The sequence below is a fragment of the Hermetia illucens genome, chromosome 5 (assembly GCF_905115235.1).
Source record: "Hermetia illucens chromosome 5, iHerIll2.2.curated.20191125, whole genome shotgun sequence".
Lineage (NCBI taxonomy): Eukaryota > Metazoa > Arthropoda > Insecta > Diptera > Stratiomyidae > Hermetia > Hermetia illucens.
In genome coordinates this window covers 52479804-52503103 of record NC_051853.1, presented here as the reverse complement: position 1 = coordinate 52503103, position 23300 = coordinate 52479804, and the positions used below count along the sequence as shown (strand labels likewise).

Genomic DNA, 23300 nt, shown 5'->3' with positions numbered 1-23300 from the left:
TTGGAGAAACCAGTGCAAGTTTGCAGGAAGATTATTGCCGAGTTTAAATATCAACTGGTGTAATTGTGCCATATTAAATTTGGTTAAATTTGAAAAGAAGTAGTGTGACTATACTGGTGTACTTCCCCGTGTTTCGTATAGACTTTTCCTTTCCTCTGAAAATCTAGGGAAACGGAGGCAGACATGTTCCATGCCTTTCGGATACCTTCGCAGGTGGAACAGGGTATGCTGTCCAGTTTGGACCGAGATAGGTATTTACGGTGTTCGCTATGCCTCGTGAGAAGCTGCGCGAGATCACACCATGTGTTCTCAACATCAACATCTTGATGCTGGTGATCAATATATGCGTCCATCGATTCTTTTCCGCCCGTTGCCATCGTTATTGCCAACAAGTTCTCCCCTTCAACGCTTTCGGAAGAACAGGACCTATTATAGATGCACGTCATTCCATTCGCCAAAATGACGATCAGCATCGTTTTAGCTACCCTGTAGACTGTTCAACAACTTTTTTCTCTAGAGTAACCTCCATTCCTAATTCAGCACATTTAGGGATGATTAGGGATTTTTTGGCACTCGTGGAGATCTTATATGCTATCGATCTTGAGGTGCCTCTTATAAACCCTTGCGCTCGGATGCGGCTTATTACAACCACATCCGTCTACTACCGAGACACTGCGGATGAGGAATATAGACTACGGCGGGTCTGCTTCCCAACTCCAACAACTGCCGATTTCGAGCCCCTGTACCCATTCTATCTTTGTTCATGTTGGTTTATTGTGCTGGGTGTTCTTCCAATAGACATTTTAATCCCATCTACCTGACCTACTTACAAACATGACCATACCCGTATGCCTCCAAATGCATACAAGTGAATGTTTATACGCATCCGTGGAGCATTGTCTTATTCACAAGAATGGATGCGCCTGATGGGAGATCTGACACCGTCTTTCTGACTGTAATTTCATGGAAACGTTGGAGCTCTATGCGGCGAACCTCAAAACGTCAATTATTCTACTTGTCGTCCAATTCATGGGTGATCCATTCGTCCAACATTCTGGCTTCTTGTTCCCTAATCTTTCCGCCAACTAGACGGAATCGTTTCGTCAATCTTATGATTTTACATTATTTGAAAATATAAAAATTTGTCAAAAATCTGTCGAAAAATACTACTTAAATTTTCCTTTCCAGTTTCGATGTGCGCGGCAGAGCTTTCGAAAAGGCATTATATTGGTCGGACACAAACGCTTTCGGACCAAGAGCATATTTCGTGACGAAATCACTACCCGCCACATTAACTGTACAGAATGTGCAATTAGACGACGAAGGAGTAAGTTATAATCCTATTATTTTATACAGAATGGACCCTAATATATCCTTTATAACAGGTCTATAGATGTCGAGTGGACTTCCAGAACTCACCAACACGAAATCATCGAATAAATTTAACGGTTATTGGTAAGTTCCTTTTTTATTTTAAAACATATTCAGATAAATTATAAGTTGTTCAACAGTGCAATATCAGATCGACCTTTCATAAGGCTTGAATATTTGTAGACGTATGGGTAAGAAATTCAGAGCCTCATGTTGATTGTCGGCTTACCTTCGTGGTTTTCTTCAATAGTTCGGCAAAACAAATCATTACTTCGCCTCGTCTATATTTCAAACGTTCTCACTCCCAACTTGTATAATATTTTTAACTCACTTTTTCTCTATACCGGTCCACGCTCTTTTACCAAACTTGTTGACGTCACATTCCACGATCATTTGAGCCTGTCAGTCAGGAGTTTGAGCAGTCCACACTTCACCGGCGACCTAAACATGAATGATAACCTGATGAACTGCTTAGACGACCGGCGATCATCAAGTGGAGGTGGAGATAAGATTAGGTAAAAGCAATGGGTTTTGATTCGGCAGGTGTATGCCAGGTTGACAGCACCAGTGGACAGGCCATATAGAAAAGACGTTTGACAGGAAAATTCCAAAAAGCCCACTGAAAAAAGTACCCGGCTCGAAAGTCTCGAAATGGATAGGTGAACTGAATTGACGATCTGAGCTATATGCTACTTAGCGTTCAAAAATATTGTAGCACCATGGATGAAAAAAGATCTTCATATACAGTACTTTTTGGAGTAGTATCGTCGACGCTGCCCACCTACATATTCGCAAAATCATTACCGAACCAATTAAACACGATATTCAGCACCACATCAACTATTGTAGCTCCCCTATCTTTTCTAAAGTGCGATGTTTTAAAGGCGTCGTCCTCTGAGCGTTTTCAACATCTCCTTCAGACCAGAGGTCTACGTTGAGAAATTCAAATTCTTACAATTGTAGATGAGATTCCTCGGAAACCTGATTACTCTTGAAGGAATCCAACTGATGCCAATCAAACTGCAAACGATTCCCAGCTGCTCGTTTTCGAAAATATTTGGGAATCTGAGAGGGTTTTAGGCATTCTAAACTTCTACAGTCGTTTCTTATCCAATGCAAGACGTTTGAGACTACCATGCTACAGCTAGTTGAAGATACACTTCTGGCATTTCTTGAACAAGATGCAACCCTTACCGTGTTCGTTGGCCCCTCAGGCACTGCCCTATGAGTTGGGGCTTACGAATATATTGAAAGTCCTCACTAATAATGATGGTTGGTGCGATTACATCAGGACGTTGAAGTGCATTAGAGCGCTTCATTCAAGGCCGTAACGGGGGATGTGGTCAGCATTGCGCTCGCCGGTGATTCTTACCCTGGGTTGACCCAAGTACTCATTTACAACTAAGTCAACTGTTGTCCGACATCAAATCACAATATAAATCCGTCTACCACTAGTGGGTTTTGAACCACAGTTTTCTGCTATGAGGGCCTAGTGCCCTAACTATTGAGCCATTCGAACACAAAAGCCCTCACTTGTTGTAAAAGACGTCTAAAAAGAATATAAATTTATGGGCTCCCAACGTGAAAATTTTGAAACTTTACTGCTACCGAAACGTCAACAATGCCTCCAATGTAGACTGACCTTACGCCGAAGACATATGGCTATCGAAATTGGACTATAATTGGTTTCTAGAAATGCGTACGCTCCTCGAAAATGGAGTCAAGGGTCCCAGAGTGCTGGAAAGTACTTTTCTCCCTCTTATCCCGCCTATGGCAATATACTTGTGTAGTCTGAAAAGCCAAGTGGTAGAAGACATGAATACGATTTCGGATTATTTTTGAGAACTCTCGAAAGGCGCGAGCACTTTGCCGATTTATAATAGAATTCTAACTGGCAAACTTCGGTGCAAGTTAAGGCGCATCACAATGGTGCAGTGCTATGCTCCAAAACGGATTTCTGATATGGTGGAGAAGGATGCTTTACAAGAGCATGATATAGGTGATCTGAATGCCATTGTGAACCGTAACGATAATGGTGAGAGGTTTGTGGATTTCTTCAGTTTCCACTGCCTGGTCATTGATGAGACATTGTTGGGACACAGACTCTGTTGGGTTTCATCAGTAAATTTACAACCTGCCTCCTGAATATACCTAGCAAGAGAGATGCTTGCCTTGCCTTGCCTTGTAAGGGATCACCATTAACGGTCGTTTACCTTCACCTGCATCTTACGTCCACCATTGGGCACTACGCAAATCGTCGGCCACGCTGCGAAGGACCCTCTCAAGATCTGACTGAGGGCGGAATCGTTAAAGCGGATCGATGTACGGAAGGAAGTGAAGATTCTATTGGCCCGCGCTAGTGGTGTTTGGCCCGAACTCCAATACTTTTCAATATCCCAGAAAGCTCAAGGTAGTGGGCGTCGTGACAAAAGGGAATTTTTGATTGCGCTGGTTAGAGAAGCGGAAGATCTTGCAGAACGCAATAGTTTCAGAAGTATATACTGCATCACGAAAGAACTTGTATGTAGTTGCAAACCTTTCGACGGTCTTTTGAGGGACGTTCACGGTCGACTCCTTATCCATTATGACGAGCAGCTGAAGACTCCAAGAAAGGGATAATTGTTAAGATGCCTTAGGAGGACACCCGGTTGTGGAATCGAGCGGTATTTGTCGTGACAAAAAAAGAAAAGGAAAAAATCCTCTTGGAGCGCAGCAAAAAACACCTCTAGAGCTTGACCGACAGAGAGCTTTGCATTCTTGTTCGTTGACCACACAAACTTGCTACGGATCAATTTCAGTTGTTGTTTCAGATAGACCTAATTATGTGCGCGAAGTTTAGATATTCTCTGTACCTGCTCTTCATCGATTTAGAGAAACTTTGGATAGCGTTAACAGGGAGTCTATCAGGACTGCTCTACGCGGGCGGGGCATTCCGGCCAAATCTGCATTTTATCACCGATATTATTTCTTCTTGTTATCGCTGACGTTCTTTATGCTGCCTTATCCGGAGGATGTGGAGGAGTGGAGTGGACTGTGACAGCTTTTTGTGGTGCGGGATGGGGACGCGGAAGCATATTCTAGCGAGTGGCGAACTTTGGTCCGTAGGTGTGGTTGACATACTGTACCCCAGATGGAGTGAGCAGCAACCATATGCAACCATTTAGAAATTCAAATTCAAAAATTGGTGGGTTTAGATTTTTCAAAATTGTCTTTATTGTTTGAAAGTACAACCATTTTGGTTTTTTCTTCAGTTACGACATACAGTCGCTTTTTCAGCTTATTTTATAGTGGAAAAAAGCACAAAAATTGTTATTTTCTAAATGCTGAATGTTGAATTTTTTATTTCTCATATATCAGTATTTCTAGGACCACCCTTATTTATGGAATATGACTTCATTCAGTGTGAGCCGCGGCTGACTTTTGCATACACCATTCGGTCGTTCTAATATCTGAGCACATTTTGGATTGTGTGCGGCTCTCTTTCAGCAATAGGTTAATCAAATGGTTCATTGTTTGTGGATTCTCCATGGAACATTTGTCCTTCACCGCTCTCCACTTATAAAATTCCAAAGTTGTAAAACCTGAGCTTCTTGGTGGATAGTTGACATCACCATTTCGGCTGATAGTGCAACCATAAAATTGTTCCCTCACTTCTGCTATTGTTGGGCCCAATGTGTATCAGAAAGCACCGTCTTCTTGGAATCAAAGGTCGCCTAAATCGATATCGCCGAATTGTCGGGAAAAAAGGGATATTAAAATGTGGCGACGGTGTGAACTGTCACTGTCTCGCCGGCCTCATTTTCGAAAAAAATGTGGGCTAATGATGCCGCCGCTCCACAATGCACCACACAGATACACGTAATGGATGCAATGGTTTCTCCTCAAATTCCTGAGAATTTTCCGACAATTTTGTTTGTTTATGTGCTCACCAAGATAAAGATGAATTTTGTCCGAAAATATGAATTTTTTTTTTGCAAAATCCTAATCAATTTCAAGTTGGCCGCATGGGGTACTTTATCCATATAGCAGGCACTGTCGTAGGTGAACCAAGTTTACAGCCGTCGAGTTTCTTTTCTAAGTAATTAAACCCCGTTCGACAGAACCACAGCACTTACGATCGTGAGTTATGAGCCGCGTACCTCGCAGTCACATATTTCCGGTATTCTGTTGAAGGTAGGCCACTCACAGTATTCTTGGAACATAAGACCGACAAAGCTTTCCCTTATCTCCTGTCTTTTATCAGCTAGTACGCTTCTTACATCAGCACGTGTTCGAAAGGGATAGCGTAGTTAGTAATAATAATCGCTGACGCAGCAATCCATATTGAACCAGGGCCTTGAAGTGTCTTAGCGCACTTCATTCAGGACCGTAACGGTACAGTACAGTATACTATAGAAGGCAATGTGGTCAGCTTTGCGTTCACCCAAGATTATTACCCTGATTTGATCAGGTACGTATTCAGAGCTGAGTCGACTGGTATCCGACGTCAAATCATGATGCAAATACCACTGCCACCAGTGAGATTTAAACCCTGACCTTCCGTACGGCAGCCTTGTTCACTAACCACTCAACTATCTGGATAGCGTAGTTGTCGGCCTTTTTCACGTCTTGCAGAGATCAAGGTCCTCGTCACCGTTCATTTCATTTTTCATAATCAAGACCAACTTTAAATCTTGAGTTCAACGTCTAGTATATACAGAAAGACTTCAAACAAGGCACCAAGGCTATACGTTTCTGCGAGGAATATTTCTGCGTCCATGAACAAGGATATTAATTCTTAGCCAGACAGTGCATTATATGCCGGAAACTACGAAACATGTAAGGAAATCGGTAGAAGTAATCTCTCCGTCCACAATGCGTTTTCAAAAAATCCATCTCGACCTAATCAGCCCTTTACAAGGTTCGTACGGCTTCAGGTATTGCCTTACAATCATCGATAGGTTCATACAGTGGCCTGAGGCGGTACCTTAGGCTCCTTGACCCTAGCTCCTCTATTGTGAGTGGATTCCACGCATCGGTGCACCGGCAGTTAAAACCACCGACCAAAGAATGAAGTTCGAGTCCTTCCTTTTCTCCCAGAAAAGCAAACCCCTCAGCTTCTTGTCACCGGATAACCTCGTACCAGCCGTAGTCCAAGGGGATGCTCGAGAGATGCCTCAGGGCAATGGAAGCCGCCATAAAGGCACGAGATCTTGGTCGTCCTGCAACTTATCCTGCTTGACATCCGAAGAGTTGGTATATGAGAAGAACCTGAGACTCCCCAGCGACCCTGCGGTCGATATTAGGTCGAGCTACTTCGTCATAAATTGTAGAAGATTAGGTCTCGTGGTCTTAACATCGATGTTCTGGAAAGAGAATTGGGCCAATCTATAGTGCCGTGGAGCTTACGGAAGATCAAAAAAACAAGAATTACTGACGGTTTCGTCTAGGGCAGAGGCAACTCATCAGACGCTGCCTCACCTCTGCCCTGGAAGTAGCATGACCGAAAGCGCCACAGGCGGAAAAACGCTCCCTTTTATCATCGCAAAAACACGACAAGGTTGCGAATTATTTTGGACTAAAACGCCAGTTGTTTTAGTCTACGCTAGACTAAGGCTAAAGCTAGGTAGTTGTTTAGGATATGCGGGATCCTAAGTCCACAGCCACTTGATGGTGGACCGGACTAGATGGAAGAGTTTACGGAAGAGTTTCCGGAGGTAATATCTCCGGGTATGATACTAACCTCAACAGAGGTTCATTTGCGGATTTGAAGCATGTGCATTTAATTGAGTTACTTTAGTGAGTTCTAAAAATAAATTCCACAAAATATAGCTGCATATGTCGTGTGCATCCTCTCATATTAATTTAGATTTTTTCCTTCAAGATGCGCACAACTTTTTCGACTTCAGCGAACTACTTCCTCCAATTTAATATCGATTCTTACATCATCGATACAAGGAGCTCTCGAAAATGAGGACATGTAAAATTTTCACCTTGCAAACAATGACGTCCTCAACATTATGTAAATGCATTCATCATTCATAGACATCCACTTGATACGGAGGTGCATCATCCACAGCTACGAAGAAACTTGAAGATGAATGCATAGGTCTATATGCTCATCCTCGTATCGAAATGTAGAGAGGCTCTGATGTTGTGGTCTGTTGACAAACCACTCAAGTATTCATATCGTTGCATAGTATAATCTGTAGGCGCATCCACTTGTTCTAATAACTTCAACATTGGAGTACAATGTATCTTGCCTCGTTCCCGGAAATAGGATGAGTCCTTTCTGTTTGCAAATTGCTTCTAAAGGGAATACTGTTGATATCCGATGATGACATTGTCATTGCAGCCCCGTAGCCTGCCACTTTCCTAGCATGTCTTCTATACAGCAAATGCAAACTTCATTTTCGCCAAGTTTCAAGGAGCAAATACTTAGGGCGGAAACTTACAACTAAGCAAATGGTTATTCGAGGGCTTCTTATAAGTTCAAGTGTGTTTGATTGGCGCTCAAAGTCGCTTCGCATAAATATTTGAACTTCCGCATCCGTGGTTTTTATGAAGTTCCTTTCGGCGGGTTATTTGCGCTGCATAGTAAAAATGTAATTATTTTAGGAAGAAACAGACCAGCAGATCTAATCCTTCAATTTCCAGGCATATAACATTCACAGCGAGTCGTGAAGAAATATGAGGCTATCGTCCTCGTTTCAGTTCCCCGTTAATTCGCTAATCTTCCAGACATGTTATTTCGCCAGGTAAACAAGGATAGTTCAAATGGGGACAGATTGTGCATTTGCCACTATCCGTAATTGCAGGCTTCAAATTCAATAGCTTCGAACGCGACAACAATACATTTTCCCGCAAAACAATGTGCGATACCAAATGTGCTGCAAAGTGACCTCTTAATATTGTCACGTTTAGACGATTGGAAGCATTGGATATTGCCATTTCGTTTATTATTGTGCCTGCTTCGGGGTCCACTTTACCGTTACAATCGAATACCAGGACATGGCACTTTATTCTTTGGTGGATTCAATTCATCTACTTTCCAATAGTGAACAATTCGGATTACCTTGCAGATTTTAGAATCAATAGATGCTTGTGATATACCAGTTGATTGACGGATTGAACTCTAGGTTGACGTATTATCGTATCGACGAGCTTGTTCTACTGATATCAAAGGCTAAGTCCTTAGATGGGGTTGCACGGACAATTTGACATGCAGGGCTTTGATGGTCTTAACACACATCTAAATCTAGCTCTCCTGGCCAGTCGATCCTATGACCCCACTCATAATATCTCGCTCGAAGCGAAAGCCAGTTCGGTGCCTTCATTAATAATTAGGTTACTTGGTCCAAAAGTCAATTCATTCCACTCAAGCAAATAATACTCCCACCCGTCGTACCTTTCGGAGCTGTACAGTCGAACTAGATTACAGGATTATCCTTTTATTTTAAGTGAAGATGTAATTAAATGTACCGGATATATTTATCCTTCCATGAAATGAGATTACACTTCTCCAGGGACATATCGTTTAATGCAAAAGTGGCCCGAATTTATCTGTACAGTAAATAAGCAGCGTCCCGGCTCTTTTAAACGGTATGTAGCTACTACCTTTTGAATAAACCTCTCTAATTCTCGGACTAACATAGTTCTCAGCCTGCATATTTATGTAATTCCTTTGATATGGACACAGCGAGGCCGTTCCCGAGGCAAGGAATGAGTAAATTGTTAAAGCAAATGAAAGCAGTTTTTATCGGAAAGTGTTCAAGGCATAAGGCGCAAGCACAAAGAAAGACCTTCGAAATGGTTTCAAAGATTTGTGCGGATGATCCCTTTGAGTAATCAACTTAGGGGGAGTACCGAATTCCAAAAAATGAAATAAAACGCCTTACATGGAAAAGTAAACCCGAAGGAAAACACGATTCAAAATTTCTGTGATGGTGACACCGCCATGTGATGTCAAAACGTTGGACTGGTTGCTTCTTACTTTTTACTTCGGGAAATTCCAAGCTCTTCCTGCGAAATGAGGATAGAGGGTAGTGGTGACATCCTGTCCTCCCTCTCCTCTCGCACGTTTCTGCTTATCTTCGAACGCTTCATTTTCGTCAGTGCGAGTGAATTTTGTCTGCCTTCATATGTTAGCTTGTCTCCGGGGCTGACATTTTTGGGATAGGGAAAAAACGTTATTCAGACTATAAAATTCATTTTCAGATGGGTGGATAAACTGATAGGAATTAGCAGCTAACAGAATTATCTTGCAGGACTGACGACGGTAACTAGATTGGGAATTTGGTTGCTGACATTTTTATAGGTGCCGTGATACATTGAATAGCCGTAATTTGTGTACAGTTTTAGCTATTCTCTGAAGATTTTTCCTGAAATTAGTAACTCTCCCAATAATATCCTAGAAATTCTTTGCTTCCGGTTTACTATAACAAAAAGATTTTCTCATTTGGTCACTATCCAAGCTGGACTGGGACATTTCCCTGCCAACTATATACGTATCTAACCTAGCCATTTACTGTTTAGGCACAAAATCTTCTGACTCTCTAGCACTTCACCAGAATATAAGGACCATAACGGCTGAGAGAAAACGAAAGTAACGTCACACACGTACGTACAACAAGAACAAGAATACAAGAAAATGTTTGTGAAGTAAAGAGTGTTTTATGCGCTAACCTAGTTTGGGAATTTCGGAGAGAATTTAATTGGATAAGGGAGAAAGTTATTTTTCATCCAGCTTGTGTCAGGCATGAAGCTGAGCTGATGTTTTCAGTTTTAATCCGCTCTCCTTGCTGCGAGGAAAAATGTGTGTTTGGTGGTGTGAGTACACATTATGTATGCACACTTGAGTCGAAATCACTCAACAGCATTATGGAAAATAAGCGTGTTTAAGAGTTTCGGCTAAACTTTCACCTTGGCCTCGATTTGAAAGAGGCCCGCTGGAGGCTCTATTCTAGAACAGGTCATTCGAAGGCATCATATTCGTCCCAGCCGACCTCGCTTGTGAACGGGACAAAGGCTGAAGAAAAAGAAGAGATCATATTCGTAATGTAGCTTCACGGAACAAGTCGGTTGCCAATATACCATTAGATTTTCAAAAGCTAACGTAATAAAATGGCAATAATTGTCACCGTAATGATGATAGGGTCTTGCCTATTTAGCTACATCCTTTTTACATTATAAACCCTGAGACGGCGTATAAGATATTCAAAAGAATTAAGTCGTTGATTTTGTAATGACAAAATTGATTGGACGATGGTGAACAACACAATCCTTGTTGGCCGAAGTCGGCCTAGAGGGGACCTAAAAAGTGGGCAAAAGTGATCATGAAGGTCCACCCGCAAAATTAAGACTGCACCAATATGTTCCGTCGACATGCACTGGCCTCTTTGCTAGGTAGAAAACGTGGAGAGCTCCTCTGAAATTCACGTGTCCTTAAACCGATAAGTGGGTCTGCACCGGAACCTGAAATCCAAATGAACATGGGACATTACGCACACCAATCGGAAGTAAATACGCGAATTAAAGATATCATCGTTTTAGCTGTTGTTCGTTCTAGTTTCGATCCTAGATATGAGAACTGATCAATGATCTTAAAATTATAGTCCCCTCTCTATATTGTTCCTATTTGACCAGTGATGTTTGGTGTTGTCATTGTACTTCATTTTGCCTTTATTAATATGCAGCCCCAGATCTCGCATCAACGCCCGCATGCTTGATCTGGATGAAGGTATACTATATATCTGGGGTTGTTCTTCCAATAATGTCAATATCGTCAGTGTAGACCAGTGGTTTAGTGGACTTGAAGAGGTTGGTGCCTTTTTCATTTACTTCACATCGTGGATCATTTTTTCCGGGGCCAGGTTAAAGAGAAGGTATGACAGGACATCACTTTTTCTTAGACCGTTGTGATTTTGGATGATCTCAAGAGTATTTCTATTGACTTTATCTAGTCTCACATATTTATCTACGTCGGCCTAGTCTACCTTATCAATTCGACCGGAATAACGAACTCTCTCATGGCCGTGTATAGTTTTACCCTGGCTATGGTATCATAGGCAGCCTCGAGATCGATGAAAAGATGATGCAACTGATGGCCATAGTCCAACAGTTTCTCGCAGAGAGAAACTCCGATTTGTTGCTGATTGCTGTAGTGGAGCGTCTTAGGTATGAGCCAGCAATGTTCTCCGCTTTATGTGACAATTCGGTCTAGTAAGATGGCGCAGAACATCGCATAGATGGTGCTCAGCAACGTGATGTCTATGTAATTGCTGTACTGCGCGATATCTCCCTTTTTATGTATGGGACAGATAATGCCTCGATGCCGTCAGGCACTGATTGGCTGTCTCATACTTTGAGTACAAGTTGCTAAACTGTTTGGTGTAGTTTGCACAGTTCACCTTTAATTCAACATTCAACATTTATCCGTCATCTCCAATTGACGAGACCTTCAACTCGCCGATATTTTGATTGTTGAGCAGTTCAGCGAAGAAGACCTCTGTTGACTTTACAGCCTCTTCTGTAGTGAACATTAATGTGTCTTATATTTCAAAATTTGCCTCCAAGCGCAGACTGTATAGCCGCTCGCTAGGAAAGTTACTCCGAGCACATGGTTTACTGGATAGCCATAAAATATATGGTGTTTTCGGTCTTCTGCAGGAAGCCGGCCCCTGTCCAGGACATCTCTTACAACGTTGTTACATTAGCCCTAGATATCGGCTAGCTGCTTGGCAGCCGCTTTTCAGTACAGGAAGCACACGTTCCATGAGGAAATGCGTAAATCGGGTTCATCGTTCTATTGCCAGTCCAGTCAGAGGCGCTTTTCATGGCTGCGTAACTCTAATTTTCCGTGTAAAGTTGATAGCCCTACCTAATCACCAAAATGAAGGACCAGTTGGTACTATTTGCTGCATTTTTAGGCACGAGAGACTCGCCTTTGTCTGGAGATGGAGGTAGAATTTGGTAGTAGAGCTGTTGGTGTTGATTGAGAAGGCGTTTCTCAGGTTTTATGTTACTTCGTGAAGGTTCCATCCTGGATTTATACTACGTTTTAATCGCTAAGAGAATAACCAGCAAACATCAATCGGGAGTGCAACAACGAGATGAGAACGCATTATCGGGGTTGGTCAGGCATAGCACCTCGCTATTTTCCCCCAATTCCAATCAAAATGCTACCTGGGTATCCGTTCGTTCTTTTCTACAAAAGGAAAAAATAGAAGCTGTGTTAGGAAAATCTACTCCAAATCTCCTCCGATTGAATTTGGAAAGTTGTATGATATTAAAGGCGACAAAAAGGGAAATATTGGGGTATAGCACCTCGCCCGATCCTTTTGTTTCCCACCCAATATGTTTTCTATCTGCTTCCTCAACACAATACTGAAGTAAGAATGTTTTATTTTCCACTTTTCTTCCTTATTTGAATTGAAAAGGGCAAATGGAATGCAAAGTATTGGAGACAACCTAGTATATCAGTTCGCTAAAATCCCCTGATTCCTAGCAAATACCAGCAGACTACCAGGATCAATAACCGCGCCTCGGAATCAATCAAAACAATCAAAACAATTGTCATTTTAAGAAGGCTAAGAAGGGACAGTTTCCAAAAGCTCGGACGGCAAAACCTTGCTACTTCCAGCTGACAAGGCTCGTATTCAAGAGACTTTTGGGACGCTGCCTGGATCATCAAACGACATTCCTCAGGGTTCGGACGCAGGAGTAGGTTTATTTACTTGCGAACGTTGGGCCTCACATTGGCTGCCATGCGCCGGGAAAATAAAATTGCGAAGGAGAGGAAACTGTTCCCTCTTGATCGACTCCCGCCAACAATATACATATACATATACTACATATGTGGCTACAATCCTTTAAAAACGCGCGATTTATAGTCGCTGATATTAAATCCATATCAGAAAGAGATTTTTTATGATCTGCCTTGACTTCACCCAAAATTCGGGAGGAGGCGGGTACAAGTGGCCTCTCTACGGAGTTGAAATGGCGCTTTGGTGCCCCGTTTTTATGGAACACCTGCGATCCTAACTGTCTGTTAGCGGAAAATTAAGGGGAGCAGAATTTAGCTGGTAAATTTTCAGAGCTAAGCCGTAGCGAAAGGATAACGCTAGTGTCGGTTTTTTACAAGTTGTCTCTGACAAGACACTTCTTTGAACTCACCTCAGGGTTATTTACTCAGAGTCCACAACCTGGCTATAGTTAGAGCTGGAATCGCAAAAGAAAAAGAAGAGCCTATCCATCCAGGAATTCAGAGGAGGATGGCGCATCTCTGTACTTCCCCATCAGCCAGGAAGACGTCGCCTTGACTCCAAAGACTTGATGGCTGCTTGTCTATCGGCCACAATGGCTATGTTACCTAAAAGCTCGAATCATACGGCAGTCATCGATGGGACTCTAATATTCCTAATCGCTTGGAATCCACTATCAACTCCTGGGAGTTTCCTTTGGGCTTGATTCCACAGACCACCCTTGATAATTAAAAATTCCATATCATAACCCTATAATGCATTGCCGGCCGTTCATTCTGCTCTGGTGGAAAGTCTCACCGCAAAATCGTTTTTCAAGCTTAGCTTGCAAATGGCGAAGTTCATTGATAATTTCCAGAATTGCCTGTCGTAGGCTTTTCCTCTCCAACATCTATACACGTAAAGAGTGACAGTAATGCACGATATAGTACATTTGATATGAAGGTCCACTAGGAGGAGGTGTAGGAGTACACTTATGGCATCTTCGGTACAAAGTTGCACAATAATAACTACGCATGTGGTTCTATGTATCCCATAGAATTTGATCTCATTTTATTTCCTGAGACGAACACACAAGTGGAAATATCGACCATTGTCCTGGGGACTCTATTTCTCTATTATTCAGACGGATATACAGGTTTCTTATTCCTTAGGTAAAATATTTAGTCTTTAATTTAGCTTAGGATCCACATTCCTACGCAGTGGCGAAAAGTAGCAGTGTTAGTTTGTTTATTCCCAAGAAGGTAATTTGGGTATCTTTGCGTGGGTGAAAAATCGGCTTTGTATTCATGTCGAATCCGCATCCTGCAGCCCATAGGTACACTTATGAACCACCATCTTCCCTCTGCCCCGGTCGAGTATCTGTAGATTTTTATACATCACTATCAACCATAACTAAAGAAATTGAATTTCCCTAGGGCACCTCCTCTAATCTCAGCACTGGTGAAGTCATTACCTTCCAGATCAGATTGGATTATACTGGTTCTTAGCATAGATACTATTCGTTATGTAAGAAGCCTGCAATCTTCTTTTGTTTAGAGCCTGCTGATAATATTGACCTTTTTCTAACACAGCATACGCAGAATCTAACTAATGAATAACAAGTCGATTCCATGCTGTCTTTCTCACGCTAGCAACTCGCCGCGAATGAGGCACAAATAAAGACACCTTCGACATCCGTCAATTTATCGAAATCGTATTTTCGTTTTGCCTCAATTTTTGGGCGTAAGCTATTGAAATGCTGTTTCCGTGGATTTGTTTTTTTTTTGTCAAGCATATTACCTGAAGTGAAGCGGCCACATATGTATCTCCGATCTACTAGTGTTCCGATTCAAAGAAATTTAGATTGAATGAGATAAATCTCCATTTTACTTCCTCAGTGCATACTATTTTGTGTGGCATTGTCCAGTCTATCGATAGAACGCTATGTATCTCCACCGGAATTGAGCTGTGTTTCTGCATGCTGTATCTGAAGTACACTTCAATCACGAGGTTTGCTGGTTTTCAATCGGTTTTTAGCTTTCTAAACCTAGATTACCCAGCGTTTACTTATATTATCTAATCCGATTCAACTTCAAGGGCGCATTGAGTTGGTTAGTCCCTCCGTGGAAACGTTCCCATGATGATTTCTCAGCCCACCGTACTTTCCTCTTCAAGGGCTTTTGTACCCCTTTGTACAAAATGTAACTTGCAGATGAAAAAGACTTTAGAGTCTAGGAGTACTTTTGGTCTTTCTCTTTGTTTTGCCAAATCCGAGCTTCGGCCTTTAGCTTCCTTTAGTGTACTGAGTGGACAGCTCTCCTCCAACGCATCCTTCATAGCAGTTGTAATCATGAGGTTGTTTTTTTAGCTCCTGCAATCGACTTGATAACTCTCCCATGGTCGCTCGCTCAGTGATGGTTTTTATATCACACACTCTATCTTGCACAAATTCCGAAGGGGAGCGGTCGAAAGTGGGTTTATGACCATTGTGAAATCAATGAACTTGTGGTTCAAAAGCGCAATATCATTCAACATTTGTCACTCTCTGGCAAAAGCCGCAGTACCAGGAAATACCAACAAGATGCCGATGTTTCAGTACCTGGCTGCATTAATGACAGTGATTTCATTACCATACTTGAACGCCCGCGGTTCTGTCCGTAGTAGATACTCTAGTAGTTTGGAATTACAATTGATATTAAAACTTCCTTTCAAAATGCCGTGGGTGTCAACATTGGATCCTGCTATCGTTCCCATGCCTTTCCTTTTGGCATATTGGCTCCACTAAATGTTTCGTCTTTGTCGTAGAGGAGATATCTTTTTATGATAAATTTAGCTGTTGTGCAGCTATCACACAGGTTATTAAATAGGTTAGCTCGGAAGTCTTTTGGTATCACCATACAAGGCGACATTCAACGTTTCCATTGCAATGCAATAGGTCTGCAAGTCGAAAGTTTAAGTTTAATTTCTCCACTAACAACCCTTGGTTCTTGTATAAGGTATGTAAATGTTTTGTAGTAATTTATCCGGCAATTTATTGGTACCGTGGACATACATTACACCTCGTGTCTGCTTTAAATAAAGACGGTGTGGGCTGTGTGTTCACTTTACTGATTTTAAGAGCTAACACTTATTGGCTGAAGATTAGAATGTAACTGTAAACAAGGCGGCTTGTTTGTTGAATGAGAAGAAGTTCCCAGTCGAATTCCACTTTGTTCTGTCCCGCTGCCTAACCGGATTCAGGTGGTGGTATTGAGCTTGTTCTTGGACACCAAGTTTTTTCTAAGCTTCAGCGCCATTATTATCCCTAGCTAGGAACCAGAGAAATTATAATACTTATTGAACGATAGTAGCTCAGAGAATCTCTTTGGAGCGCTGAATGGCTTTAGCTAATCGTCGGAAAAGTATAGTCGTAACATTTTAGGGTATATATCAAAGCACGTTTTTAAGCCATGATCAATATCATAAACTGACAGACTAGTGGGTCTTATGACCCATAGATTGGCTTCGGTAGCTTTGGTTGCAAATGAAGACTGAGCTGTTCCTGCGCACCTTTCTTTGTTGCAAAGATGGTTCTTCACTAAGAAAGATAGCTTTCGTACTGAGGAAGGGGTATGTCGCCCCTGAAATATATAGTTGCAACTCAAATCTCACTGGTAACAGACGCATTTGTGTCCCGACTGGGTGATCGAGTCAGCTGCGAATGAGTACCAAAGTTAAATCCGAGTAAGAACCACAGACAAGCGCAAAGCTGGCACATTGCCTCCTACAGGGTACCGTAGTCCTTTATTGTACCGTCACGGTCTTGAATGAAGTCCGTTAACAGGCTTTAAGCCCCGGATCCAATCGGACGCCAACGATTATTATTATTCCAAAGCCTTAAAGAGGGATGTATTGAGATGAAGATGGAGGAGGATAAAACCAGACATTTTGAAAGTGCCGTTGATGATATTAACGAAAAGCGAATTGAAACAAAGTTTACCATCAAACACTGCACCCAATTCTTGAAAGGAGGACAGTGGTCATTGAGATAGGCCGCCAAGAGAGTAGGGGGGTTTAAACGAGTGTTGCATTGTTTACCGAATATGAATGAACTATCTAGTTTGGACTCCAACAGAGTCCTGTGGAGACGAAATGAAGACAAATAATTTAAGGTCGGCGGTGTATAGCGAACAGACAGGTGAAAATAAGGGGAATGTCATTAATAAAGAATAGGAGTAGTAAGGGCCCAAGTATAGAGCCTTGGAAAACACTAGAGGCAGAAGAGAAAGAACGGTTTGATAATTAGGAGAAGAGCCATTTGATGATTGGGAAGGGGAAGTTCAGCAAAGAGAGTTTGGAGAGAAGAATATTGTCATGGTGAGAAAAAAAGTGGGGCGGTAATTTGCAGCTAGAGTGGGCTCTTTTGAGAATTAGAATTTTTTGGAACCTTTTTGAAAATTTTTCACATAGGGAGTTAGTTGTATTATTTACAATTGACAAGAGGTCAAAAAGCCCATCCGGACCAGGTCCGGCACTAGTGTGAAGATAACCAACGAAGAATTCAACCAAGGGAAGGGTATTTGGAGCAGCGTGCATCCATAAAAGGCGTAGAGGAGGCAGTGGTCGAAAAAGTAAACATGGAAGATAAATTAAAAAGGGGTAGCTTCCACGATTGTTGTAGGGAGTTGGCGGCGGAATCAGAGAAATTGATGGAAGTAGAGAAAGATTGTGTGGGACTATGGGAGTAGCGAGTGTGGAGCCAACGCGGTTTTAAGTCACTGCGAACAAGAGCGACATCGATGCTCATTAAGTGTCACTTCCACGCTTTTACTATCATAGGATAAACAATGGAATGTATAGCTTCGAAATGAGCAAGATCAGAGTCATTTTTAGAAGTAGAAACTTCTTTTACAGGGTATGTCTTCAGGCGGATTTTTTTTATTGAACTCTGTGGTGCAAGAGCGTTGAATCATACCCCAAAAAAAAGGTCGAAAAGTAGGAGAAGAACAGACGTAACAGGAGAGGTGATCAGAAAGTATACTTTAAAATTTGCTTGATCACATGTTAAGTTATAGAATACATACATGAATGCAGTTAATTGTGGCTAAGTCAATCTCGACTATCTCGGCTATCTTTTATCTGTTTAACACAAGACAACAATGGAAGTGAGCTAGCTTTGCTCTTAATATACTCCAGTACCTCATCAGTAGAAGTAACGAACGTTACCCTGGAGACAATGAGCTAATTTTCAGGGGAGCACCTTTAACCCAGTGTCGCTGGCACGAGTATATAAAGCACCAGGATTCAGTACAGCGACGGAAGTGGAGCTTCGTCAGTGACGGGAATATGTTGCGTTTTGGGACTAGCTGAATAGTATAAGTTGGTGCCTAGATTATAAATGTTGCTGTTTATATAATAATAACACTGGAATTCTCATTACTGGAGCTGGTTCAAGAAAAATAACTCCGCTTTATGTTTCAGCGCTTGCTCACAAATTCAATTTTTCCCGTCTCTACCAGTCACGGACAGCTTAGAAAGTTTTATTCAATGGATCTACCGCCATGGCGAATGAAAGTGTAAACCTAATCTAAAGGAATATACACCTGAAATGGCTTTACTATAGTCAGGACGACAGAAAACATTTCTTCCCATCAAAGCCCAGCTGAAAAATTCCAGTAAGCAATGTGTAAACCCTACATCCAGGTGCTGATAATGCACAATAACAATGTCAAGGAGAGGGGAGGATTAAGAATTTGCAGTGATTATTAGCGGGGAAAAGTTTTGAATTAATTTGATGAATGAAGTATTTTTTCCGAGTAAGGGTTCAGATATTGAAGATAAGAACTATGCATTTAGGGGTAAATGGAAGCAGATTAATGTCACGCAATAAGGAGGCAAGTGGATAGGAATAGCAAGATGTACGTTTCCATTATTTCTAAAGTAGCGTGAAAGAAGGGCAGTTCTCTAGGTCTTCAGTGGCTTGATTTAGAACCCTATTCAAACTGTCAGAATGGTAATGTTATGTGTACCAATTTACTTACTTACTTTCTCCATGTTTTTCACCAATTTTCTCCCAGTAATACTGCTAAGATCTTCCTTAAAGTTTTTCTTGTTTTATGAGGTTTAATATTGTTTTCTTTTCAAGTTTTAGTTTTCATCCTTTAGCCATCATTTTTATTAGGGATATAAGAAAAAAATTGCTGTTATGGAATTTGATTTCATTGGTTATGTATGAATTTGAATTAACATTCAGAGCATTACCTATTCAGTTGATAAACACGAATTGATTGAGTCGAATAGTTTTCCCATTTCGAAATCCATATTGACACTAATGTTTGTACCATATTACCTAATGCTCAGAGTATTGATAACCCTAAATAAGGCTCGGATAGCTGAAGCTATAACCATAATATTGATTAACAGTTTTTTTGTATAAATATTCCCTTAATTTTGTCATAGGAAAGCAGGAACGTGTAGATAGTTCCACTAGGGTGACCGCCCCCGCCTAAGTAGTGAATGCTCCTCCACTGCTCAGTACAGTAGAAAGACACTTTCCCCGGAAGTGTAATAAGGGCGTTACGTGGTGGCATATCCCACACATTGCTCACCCACGCAAGAAATTACCAGCAATTATTCCAAGTAAACAATAGATCCACTGTTGGGAATACACATAGGTTGCCGGCTATAAAAATTTTATTCGGGCTATCTGATGCATAAGCGATAATTCCACATTAGCGCACGCTGGCCTTCTAACAGGGAATTATCCTTTCAGAAATATGTTCAAATTAAAATTCAAACTAGACAAGAAAAGATCTTAATGTTATGCATGAGTATAGACTCTGTGAAGCTGAACTATACCAAATTCATCCCCCATTCAGTACTACAGAATCATAATGAATGAGGAAAAAGCCTGTTAAACAAAAGCTTATAATAAATAGCTATTTAATGTCTAACTTTTCGGCCATCAACAGCAACAGTGAAACTAAACAATATCTTATTCAAAGTTACATCCACATCTGAGGATGCCACAAATGTGTATAGTTCGCCATTATGGGTCCCTTGCTGAATAAACAAAAATTAGTTAAGGCTGGGGGGTAAAAAGGAAAAATTCTCAGCAAAATGCTTCGTTCCATAGGTTCATATATAAAAAGAGGGAATTTTGTACAAGTCTTTCAAGCGATCTTTCCACACTAAACCGTAGTAAGCGTATACCAACCATATAAGCGCACATAGAGCCTGAGAGCCTCAGATTCATGCCCCATGTTTCCCATTAATATATCACACAAAGTTATGCTATGGTTAATATTGTCCCAGATCTCAGCTTCCAAGCTTTTCACACTGACGCTAGTAGCCGGTTTCGATGGAAAAGGGCGCAACTTCGGTGATATGAATATAGAGCCAACGTGCAATGGTGGCAAGAGGAGCAGCACAATAGAGATAAGGATCGAATCGGGATGTCTGCTTAGAAAAGATTCCCGGGACTATCCCCTCGTATCAGTTTCATTTTGCGCCATAATATATACATTCCACTTAAAAGTTTTTGTCATATAAGAGGAAAGAGCAGGATACGGGAATTTCATCCGCACACACTACATACACCCTCTTAAGATGTATTAACATTGATACATCTTATGACTACCATTTCAGGCTATGTGCTCGGTAGTTGTGGATTGTATGACGCCTTTCGAATAGTTTTTTATGCTGTAACAAACTCGCTTTGATAGAGTCTTCGCATTCACGGGGATACTCTTTTAAGCAATACTGCAGGAAAATGTACCGGCAAAGTTGTGGTGTTCCTGCTTTTATGAGGATTGGTATCTGTATGTTGGCGCTAATTTCGGATTAACAGGCAGGAAAATTAAGGAGCCTTTGGGAATACCGCTGTCTATTGTGGTGAACCTAAATTCCCGCATGTGCTCATACATACGTCCCCACCAGTGTATTCATCTGATTTCGGTTCTTTCTGAACGCCTCATGCCGCTCCCAGGATTGTCAGTAGGTGCTCCTGAGCAAAGCACATGCATAATAAGATTGGCATCGAAATTCTGCTGAGTTTGTCGGAAGCAAAAATCGTCAAATTATGCAAATTTTTGAGAATTTTCCTAAATCTCCACTTGTTTGCCTTTTTGCTCGTGTTCTCCTTTTCTGTGAAATGTATTATCGTGTATGGATGTAAGAATCCATACTTGCAGATTAAAAATAAATCTCAGGAATGACATTTTTCGTCTCCTCATCTTTGCCTTCTTTAAAAAAAAAACACTAAGCATTTGTACTGGTTTCTTAGGTTCAACACGGGGCACGGTTCTAATTCGTACAAGGACTTATACTGAGAATTGTCAGCTGGCAATTCGCAGAACTGGCGTACTTTTCTACACACATGAAAATGCTCTGCCGAAGATAGCTTTGGATGTACCCAAGCAGCGCATTTGCATGGATGATTTGAAACAGAATTTTATGGAATTCAAATCCTTGAAAAAGGTTAGCAAATGCTCTGTGGAAAGATGGGGGGCTTATATACTTGTCATGACTCTTGATGCAAATATTTGGCATAAATTTTGTGTTTCCCAATGCAGCATTCCAAAAATAACAAGCACAGCAATTGAAATGGAGCCTCAATGTCCTCTCAACTAGGCGACCGTGTTGTGCAAATATGTGGAGTGTTTAGTGTTTGTTTATTGGCTTCCAGTGCAATGACTTATCTTTTTCTGAGATTGCCTGGGTTTCAGTATTTTGATGAGTTTTCTTAGTATTGGACTTAATGCTTTTGAATCTTAAATAATAGCTTAGATTCATGATCCACATTCAAAAATAATCCCCACGAAAAGCTACCGAAATGAACATCTACTTCCCTAAAACGTTGTTCTATGTTTTACCTAGAAATGACGTAATCCGAAGATGTCCTAGCAACGATGTTTATTACAGTGTCAACGTAGATAACTGCCGAAGGCACTTAACATGACATAAGAATTTATTACGTTAAATTACCTCATAGAGTAACGTTTGGGAATCATTCAACGTCTTTTGCAAGAGGAATTTTATAGTCATCGAGTATGCCGATGATATTAATATCTTATCTCGTTCTATTCCTAGAAGTGAACCACCCAATCATACAGAAGATAAATTTAAAAAGTGACGTAATGATGATGATAGAACGTATTTTCACAATTTTTTGGTATCGAAAAATCAACAGATGCACGTAAATAAAAAAGAAAACGCCGAGGAGCAGTTTCACCCCGCAGATTATTGCAACTATAAGCTGCGTCAAATAACGAATCTCCTGCTCTCCCTACGCTCGTCATTTTCCGCCACCAACCCCGATCGGAATAGCTCATCAACTCCTGCAATTCGAATGAGGAGGTCCATTTCTTTTAATTCGCCAACCCATCGCAAAAAATTTTATAGATATTTAATAATGAAATGGAGACCGCTTATGGTTTCCTACCAGGGCAGAGACAACTCATCAAACGCTGTCTCACCTTAATCCCTAAAGAAAAATTTGAGTTCTGGCCAACGTCTGGTATGAAGTCGACGACATTCACATTGTGTTTTGTGAATTATTTAAAAAAGTGTTGACACCTGCAAACCGCTTTGGTCATGCTGCTCCCAGGGCAGAGATGAGAAAGCAACCGTAAGGCTTCTTTTCCTAGGACATACCCTGCTGGCAAGTATGTTGGTTTTCATTTTGTGGGTGCGCCCTTAGCGCCTTCACACAAATATGATGCTCAAAAAGTCTCTCAATATTTCCGGAAAAATAATCTTTTTGAAGTTCGCGGGGTTTGAATAGTTATCTCTTTCAGGCTTCCCAAAAAGACTACCTTCAACTTTTGATAAGAAGTAGGCATGTCGCCCAGAGCATGACGCGCTAGAAAAATTATTTCTTAGAAAGTGCCTTTAGTTTCCTTTATCATCGCTGGATAAACGACATTCACGCCAGGTGCTTTGACGTGCTCGAAAGCCGGATAACAGTTCTGGCTTTTTCGATAGTAATCACCTCTCTTGCAGTATTCTAGTTCCTCTTTCGTGTTGAAAGGTTTAAAGGGTTGCAGAAACCACGAACTCATTCCTCCAACTTTTGTGGAATAGTGAACTTCCAAAATATTCTGCATTGATTCAACCCTGGAGGTCGTGAAGTTTCTAAGAGAATTTAACTTGGCCGATTATTCCCTTTACAAGCCTTGATTTCTCTCTCTTGCTTTCCCGTTCCTCACAGCTTGCTCTGAAGGAGTCTCG

The 23300-nt window shown here is 41.3% G+C and overlaps 1 protein-coding gene across 1 annotated transcript in view; it reads left to right on the top strand.

The window, feature by feature from the left end:
• Positions 1 to 23300, top strand: part of LOC119656877 — a 528228-nt gene that overhangs the window by 264381 nt on the left and 240547 nt on the right. The window contains exons 4-5 of the mRNA XM_038063542.1: positions 1189 to 1327; positions 1386 to 1455. Coding sequence (XP_037919470.1) covers positions 1189 to 1327; positions 1386 to 1455 — 209 coding nt within the window. The remainder of the gene's footprint in view (positions 1 to 1188; positions 1328 to 1385; positions 1456 to 23300) is intronic.